At 32.7% G+C, this 8,852-nt stretch overlaps 1 protein-coding gene across 1 annotated transcript in view; it reads right to left on the bottom strand.

Moving 5' to 3' along the window:
- Window positions 1-1,192: 1,192 nt before the first annotated feature.
- Window positions 1,193-8,852, bottom strand: part of Smp_212550 (uncharacterized protein) — a gene marked incomplete at both ends in the record, with an annotated part of 40,928 nt that continues 33,268 nt past the window's right edge. The window contains 4 exons of the mRNA XM_018795544.1: window positions 1,193-1,408; window positions 1,784-1,878; window positions 3,068-3,091; window positions 6,783-6,906. Of these exons, the coding sequence (XP_018649846.1) occupies window positions 1,193-1,408; window positions 1,784-1,878; window positions 3,068-3,091; window positions 6,783-6,906 (459 nt within the window). The remainder of the gene's footprint in view (window positions 1,409-1,783; window positions 1,879-3,067; window positions 3,092-6,782; window positions 6,907-8,852) is intronic.

Raw genomic sequence — 8,852 nt, 5'->3', positions numbered from 1 at the left:
CGTTTCGTCCTATTATGGGACTCCTCAGCAGTGCGCGTCCACGAACCCACTCTCGCGGGATTCGAACCCAGGACCTACCAGTTTCGAGCCGAAGCCCTTAACCGATAGACCACTGAGCTGGCATCCAACGGTGTTAATTTCTAACTTCAACTGATTCACGAAATTGAGCAACCATTCACCAATGTCATCAGTGAGTTCCTATCTCACAACAGACCTGGTTGAACTCCACCGGTTACTGCTTCTCACTAGAACTCCAGGAAATACCTCAAGGAGTGTAATGATTTCCTTAAATACAGTTGAATATAATCTTTATCAAACATTTTTATCAGTTAACAGAGCATTTAGAAATTTAAAAAAACTGAATATATTTCTGATAAGTCTTGCTGATTGAACGCTATACTAGGATCCTAAGCTAGTCTCGTAACCCCCAAGCTAGAACTACACAGCGACTTGAACACGAGAGAAAAGGCGCAATATATGCGAGAAGCACTTTAATCCAAAGGTTCATTCATGTACAGAAAATATAGGGTTTTCATAATATTTTGGAAGTCCATGGGTTTTCCTGAAAATTCTAGAATACTACTAAACATAGTAGCAGCATAAGTAATCATCCAATCAGAACCTCTACATGTGACTTTTCATTTTCGCGATATTTCTTGCAAAACTTCTAATCAAACCATGATTGGATAAAATGCTTCTTAATGTTTTCCTAAGCTTGTCATGTCTATTGCGAGAAATTTTCTGGATCGCCCCAACGATTTCTTTTAAACTCTAATTTGAGACTTATTCAAAATGTACACCTACAAACCTATTGTAGTGTGTGCTATTGATGTTGATAGATATAAGTAGTATACATCACCGATCGAAAGTGAAATACCTGGCAGCAGAAGATTATGAAGATCAATGAAAAGAGAACGAGAACAGTGAATATTTGCTATGGAAATAAGAGAACAATGAAGTCTGAGACGATTGACTGGCATTTGCAAATTATGTATTTACTGTATGGTTCTCAAATCTTACTAAGACATTCTGTAATTTTGTATTCAGGTACATTTGATTATCCCAGCCTGTGTTCTTATTCACTGCACGATACGTTTAGTGTACAATGGTGAAATCTACTGTGATCAACATTTCTCAACATCAATCAGTTTATAATAGAGTCTGATTCTTATTGAACTTTTTTAAAAGGTAGCTAATATATGTAATATGATATATATATTTCATCATCAGTTAAGAATTCAATTAACTTACAATTATTTAAAAGATAATTATTTAATAATTGAAACAAATCAAATACTTCCCAACAATTCTCCGGTAATCTATCCATTAATTCAAATAGATCCATTTGAAATAAATACCAAAAATTCTCGGTATGTTCAATAAATAAATCATTGAACCAGGAGAATGACTACAAAAGAATTTCAATCAAGAATGGAAATGACTTTTGAATAAAGCACATTAATAATGATCAATTTTCATGAAAAATAAATAAGCAAAAGTACGTTTCATTAGCTCGAAAATTAAAACAAACATATTAAACTCGATATGAAGTTATCACAACTCAGCCTGTAGCTCCTCATAGGGCTACCGCCGATCCCAAGCCCGGATAAAGGAGGAGGGTTGGGCATGTGGTTAGTGAGCCCCTCCCGTAGAAAACTAACTCGCTAAAAAGCGCTAACCAGAAAAAATTAAAATGAAGTTACCAGAATAAAATGTATAGAAGAATTCAAGTTTACATTAAAAAAGAAAACACTTTTGTATGTCATGTATATGTATCACTGACCTCAGAGTGATGTTGTTCATTTTGTTTAAGTACTTCAATGCAAAGTTCGGCTAGATGATACATTTCATTAATTTTTCTACTTTCTTTGTTTGTATCTGAAATAATAGAGAAAAAGAAAAAAAATCAAACAAGTAAACAATATGGTTATTTAAGGTGTTTTTATTATCGTTTCCAAATAATACTTGTTATATCCAGTGGAGATTTATGAATGGTAACTTTGAGGACTAATTATGAAGCAATATGATATGTATATTTCCTATTGTATAATTGTTAAGTAACTAAACTATTCGTATTCGTGTTCCTCTTATTATGAGCTTTATTTTGACCTATAGACTATTAATATACGATTTACCATTCTTGAGTTATCCCTAGTCCATTAATTACTGTTCCCCCTATTCACAACCACATTTGGCCAAATCTTGTGCAAATGTTATTTCTTATTTTATGGTGCGATATGGTCAGTCTGTTTGGTATATAAACCCAGTATGTTTGAGAATAATGATTCATATTGTAGAGGCTGTTATTGGTGTTGTGGACTTAATTGGCTGGGCTAGGCAGAAAGCAGGACTGATAAATACTCAAGACTGCTCATACGGCTTTTGTATATCATTGCTCTGATCGATAAATCACTCCTCTCTCATTGGCGGGAATCAGCACGTTCATATATATAAACAGGACACGCAAGCACTCACGGCATATAATACTGTAACAGTTTAGGTTCTGAGTAAAACGTATTTGATTATAAATTCAAAGACGTTTCCCAGCACAATTTATAGACTAGAATTACTAATATCAAACTGACTTATATATTAAGAAACTATACTACTGAATAACATCAATTTATTCAAGTTAGCTGGTTGAATTTGAATTGTTTGAATACACATCTAATTCAAACAAATTTAATGAATTTTATAACTAATCGTCTGAGAATCAAATGAATTAAAAGAATCCATGGGCTTCGACTATGATAGGTTGCGGTTTAATTGAATAATAACGGTTATAAACAGATGGCCTTATGAAGACGATGTTTCATTGACTTCCGACTTCAATTCATCCTAATCCATGCGGTAAATAATTTTATGGAATCGTTTATTGTAATAGTTGAACAATCAGTGGAAAAGTATTAGCCACTTTTCCAACTTCAGATTATTTAAAAATGAATGGAATTTTAGTTTTACTAATCAACCAAAAACCACAAATTGCAAGTTGGTCCATGGACAACTAATACTAATGAGTAGTGTGTTTACTTTCATTCAAAAAATAATTTAAAAAATGATTGCTTACTTTTAACTCGTGGGCCAGAAACGACTGTAATAAATAACAATTAAAAAAACAATACTATTCAGTTGTTGGACTAGATAACAAAATCAAATTGGTAACTAAGTTTCCACATTACGATAAGAGCTTTAAGAATGATTACGCAATGGCAAATTGGTAAAAAAAGAATTAGTTAGTCAGTAGTAATAATCAGACTTGGTTTAACTTTTAAAAATCATTCATACTTTAGAGTACAAATGTACTTGGAAATAAACTCTAATTATTAGTGTTATGATGATCAGTCGATTTTTCAATACATGAACATCTTTGTTCTTGAAAACATCGTCATTATATAGATGTTAACGTACTACCAACCACGTATCCTTGTAATTTATAACGTTAACGTGCTAATTTTGGGCCATTCGTTTAATACATTTTCAAGCTTGTTTAGATACAAGCTTTAAAATATTTTATCATATTGTAGTAGTATCGCTTTGCATTCTTGTTTCATTTCAATCATATAATATTAGGAAATGCCACTAATAATCCCTGAAAACTCTTTAAATAAATCGAAAAATGATTTAAAAGCATTCTTTGGATATATACATCTAAACACTTTTTGGAACAACACGTTCCTAATTAACATAATTGTTCATACATACTATGGAACTTTGCTAACAGAGTGCTTTACACGATTGACAAACATTTAGATTGCATTATTTAGTCTTCAAGTTGATGAAAATAGCCATGACTAATTCATGATTCAGTTGATAATACAAATACAGATGTTGTAAAAAGGTCATTTTTAAACGTTTTACTATTCTGTTGTGGGATGAATTAAGTTACAATATTTAAAGTTTATAATTAATTAAGCTAATTGTTATTAAACTGAATGCGTTTGGAACAGTTTTTGTAATTAGCGTTGGATACGGGTATAGGAAAACAATGTTTACATTCAGATTTCATCATTTATTATTTTTAGGTACTCAATAAAATTGCGTCACTATCATCGGTGGACATTCCGATGTTATAGCATATTTTACGTACTGTTTTTGTGACTAGCCTTTTCTAAGTGGTCCGACTAAAAAAAGAATCGGCATCATCTTCAGATATATATATATATATATATATATATATATATTTCCATGGACAACGTAGTTCTTCATCAAGTGTATAGAAAAGCAAATAACACGGTTAAAATAGGAATATATCGATGTTGTTCTTTCCAAATGCTTAATAGACACAGCGAAATATAGTTTAAAATTTGAGAGTGATCATGAAAGTATTAACCATTAATAGATTGTAGAGCAAAACTGCTAAGTGTATTAGAGTAGTGTGCCAAGACTGAAAATTGTTAACTCAAAGTTAAATTAATCTTTCTAGTAAGTTTGTTTAACGTAGCAGTATAACCGCTTAACGAATTCATACTGTAGTGGACGCTACTCACAGGATTGTTTTTAAGTAGTGTACAGCGTAAAGTGGCTTCAAAGTCACAACAATTGTCGGACGGAGTGAGGAGTTTCAGTATATCGAAAGTATGAATAAGCAGAACACGTAGAGACCAGACGAGAAGATAGTTCAGATGCAAATGAACAATTGAAGACTATGTATATGTACAATGTAAACACTTAGTAATGATGACAAAAAATAACTAGCGCAAAATTAAACTAAATGTATATCGATAGCCTATATCCATTCACCAACTTATACAATTCATTTCAGTCATTATGACAAATTTATAATAATATTTGTTAATATTATTCCAATTTTACAATTTAATCAAGCCATTGTTCTGAACTACTTAACTTATATTTTAGTAGTTTGGAATAGACTGAAAAAATCATAAGAGCAATTGGGATAATTGAAAGGCAATGAAGTGCTCTGGCGCGAGACTGGTAGGCCCTGGGTTCGAATCTCGCGAGGCGAGGTCGTGGATGCGCACTGCTGAGGAGTCCCACAATGAAGTGATTCTCAAATATACTTTAAATTTTCAGTTCAACGCAGATAAGTAGATAATGCTACGATGGGATAACTGTGATTTCGGTTGACAGCCGACTTTATTGTAACGATTATTGAAAACAATGACTTAGTAAAAATTGCAAATAAATCTAAACCCTTACACATCTATTCCTGGATCTGGTTTCTATATCAAATTATCAGGATGACAAAAAAATTAAAAAGAAGAATAGGGAAGGGATCGAAATAATGCAGTAGAAATGATAGTGAAAAAGACTAACCACTGAGGATAGGGTTCTAAGGCTCACAATCTAGACTACAATATAGAGGATATACGTCTGCTCAATTATTACCGATTCTGAGTCGTGTTACTCATTGTATCCAACAAATGATCACAATAATTCTGAGAACTTGAAACAGATAGTCTTCACCTTCTGACATAACTCAGTATAACAATCAGTAATCTCATTAACTGATACCAAGATTGACTTGGTTGCAACTAGTTTTCTAGTAGCCTACTCTTCAGCCAAGAAATATGGGCCATTGATGTAATAAGTGGTTATTTATGCATAAAACATATTTCAACTTCCTTGTTCGATTAAGATTTGCAAATTTATTAAATTATGTCCTATTTTTTCATGGCACCTTGACTGTTTTTAACCTCAGCATTATTTGCTCGTTAGTCACAATATACAGGAGCAATTCGTTAAGATAATAGTAATGAAAACCTACAGTCTGCTTGTGTACTTGTTTTTAAGGATCATGTTTCACAGCCACTGATTGATACAGAGTGTATATCTGAGTAGTATACTCATTCTTTAGTTAGTAGACGCACATACTACCTACGCCACAAGTGACGCAAGTTGGCAAAATCCAACCTAGCTTTCTGAATCCGTGTTCGGGTATATTTAAGCATCAATTCACCAGGGTTAATAAAACTTTAAAGATAAGTGAAATGGTTAATGTTTTCTAATGCTTTTGTTTCGATTATTAGTCCAGGTGTTGACACTGACCAATCCTGGTGCTGGAGACAAATACAGCCCGAAAACACTTGCATTGTTACTCAAGGAGATCATAAGATTGAATTTTATCTGAATCTTCACCAAAAAGAATCACACCATCTAGGTATTTTAAGTTAATCTGTAAGTCTTCTGTTAGGAGATCAAATCCTGAAGTTTCAGACAATGAGGGCACTATTTCTGAAAGAATGACAGTTACCTGGAAATATTGGTTAAATATCAAGCTTGAATAAAGAAGTTCTGAATTTATGATTTAATTATTAGACTTCCTACCCGAAAGATGGAACGATGAGATAGTTAAGAGGCCAGGTTATAGAAAATTTTCATGAAACAAACAGAAGATGAATTTTCATGTTTTTCTCTTAACTGAGTAAAATAAATCTGGCTCACTCTTTTACTTATGCATTTATAAAGGTGTACAAAATGGACCGCATAGAAGAAGTTCTGATGTCCCTTAAAAAACAACTTTACTAATTAGTTTTGCTTATATAATTATAGATCAAATCATAGATATAGTATAGCATATTATCATGATTAAAAAATATCAGAAGGGGGTTTTGTGAAGATTTTAGAAATTTTATATAGTTGAAATCATGAGTCAATTGAAGCTAGACCACCATCTCGCGAGACGGGATCGTGGATGCGCACTGCTGAGGAGTCCCATAATAGAACGAAACGGCCGTCCAGTGCTTCCAGGTTTTCCATGGTGGTCTAGCTTCCTGACTCATGATTTCAGTTATATAATTAGACATATAATCTTAACTTACCTTCAATCATAACATATTCAGAAATTCGTTCATAGTTTAATACAGCTGCATTTCTCAAACAATTACGAATAACATTACGAACAAGTTCAGCTGAAGCTGGTTCACCGGTTTCTTTTGTTAAAACCTGTATTATTAAACAAATGAATAATTTAAAATAATTAATAAATGTTAATTTAAAGATGAGCTTGATATTTAGTTTAGAAAAAACAACTTTTTTTAGCATGAAAGAAAAATGAATTTCCAATGGGAGGAGTTTGTGGTGTTGAATCTTATAGTTTAAATCACAGTTAGACATCCACCCAGAGGTAATTACGGGAGTTATAGAGAGAAGTCATGACCAACGGACTTCATCCATGTTGGGTACGAGACGGGTACCGAATAATTGTATTAAAAGATGGTTGCATAATACTACGAATTCACCGAAGTTAAAAAAGTAAACCAATGGGTGCTTTAGTGGTCATTTTTCAATTCGTTTGATATAGACGAGTAATAATAGAAAATAATTCCTAAATTAACTTCGTATGTATTCGCCGACTTGATCACCTTGGTGAACATTGTGTCAAAATAAGTTAACTATGGGAGTGATTTTTAATAAATATATTTCATACATCCATCAATGAGGATAGACGATAAGAGATGATAACCAGAGAAGTCAAACCGACTTACTCAATGTTAGTAAACGTGACTTAACATTTATAAGCATGGAAAAAATACAAGCAAACGTAAAGATATATAAGCAATATCATCTACACATGTGTCAGGAACGGTCAAGCTTACATGTGAGTAAACGACTAGGTCAAATATGGGTGAAAGAATAGATGGAAAGATTAGAATAATTTATCCGTCCAAAAGTTAGGATAAACCACGTAGGCGTGTAATTATACGAAATCCTTGATTTTAAGGCTTATCACTCGCTGAGAGGTCTCAAGGTCCTCGTTTCAACAACAAGTGTGAAGTGTATGTCCACTTTTGAAGAGCACTATACTTAAATAAAACAACTGTCCGTTGTCTGCTAGCTTCCAGTGGTTAGTTAACTAAGATCAGTCCATAATGTAAACTGTAAAATATTTTCGGTGTGAATGACTGCTATAAACAGACATTTTTATTATAAGGGAATTAAGACGATGATAGAGTTGTAAGCTTCAATCTTCAGAACATTGGACTGACAATTAACGAGCTACAAGACAAGATCTAAGTTTTCGAACTCGTAAAAGATACAAGAGACCAACTAAGTAATCTATAGGTTACTTGGTTTACATATGATTACATTGTTATCTTGTTTCATTTACGTTTAGTATGGTCACTTCGGTCAGAATATTTAATAATAATCTAATAATTCTTACGAGATTCAAGACTTGATAGTACTGATTCATCTGAGACTTAACTAGAATATTCTAGTTTATTGAAGAAAGCTAAATACAATCAAAAATTAAGTGTTTGAAATTATTTAGCAGTAACAAATGGAATTTATAGTTCACTTTCGACTGACATGTCTATTTCAGTCGGTATAATTTGTTGAATATCTGAGTTGTTGAATACTGTTTGTAAACTAGAGTAATTGAATAGTTCTTTCACCTGACTTTTATTGATTCCTCTTAGTAAACAGGTAAAATATTTTCGTATATTGTATTTTCAAGAGAGACTCCAAAAACTACTTCATTTTTGTCATAATACTCACAGTCTCGCACTGGATAGAAGCCAGAACCTTTGGACCGTCAAAATTATTTGATTCGGAATCAACAGGTTACAACTGTACTGTGTCTGATGAAAGTGAGTCATGATTGGTCAGTAAGAGCATAACAGACATCTGCCATCTCATATATATATATATTCTATTTTTTATGTCGTCATACCATAAACGTTTCCTGATTATTGTGTGCTTCTTTTTGTTGGTAGGATAATTGAGTGCGAATGTATCATTCGATTGAGCAACATCAAAGTTAGAACAATTTTCGTTTTTAATTGTCTTGTGTTATACCGTTATGTTCGCAACTGTTAAGTGAACTTTAGGAGTCCCGATATTTTAATAGTTGAGATCATGAATCAATTGAAGCTAGACCACCATGGAAA

This window comes from Schistosoma mansoni, chromosome 2, assembly GCF_000237925.1.
Source record: "Schistosoma mansoni strain Puerto Rico chromosome 2, complete genome".
Taxonomy (NCBI): Eukaryota; Metazoa; Platyhelminthes; class Trematoda; order Strigeidida; family Schistosomatidae; genus Schistosoma; species Schistosoma mansoni.
This window is presented reverse-complemented; position numbering and strand designations above follow the sequence as displayed.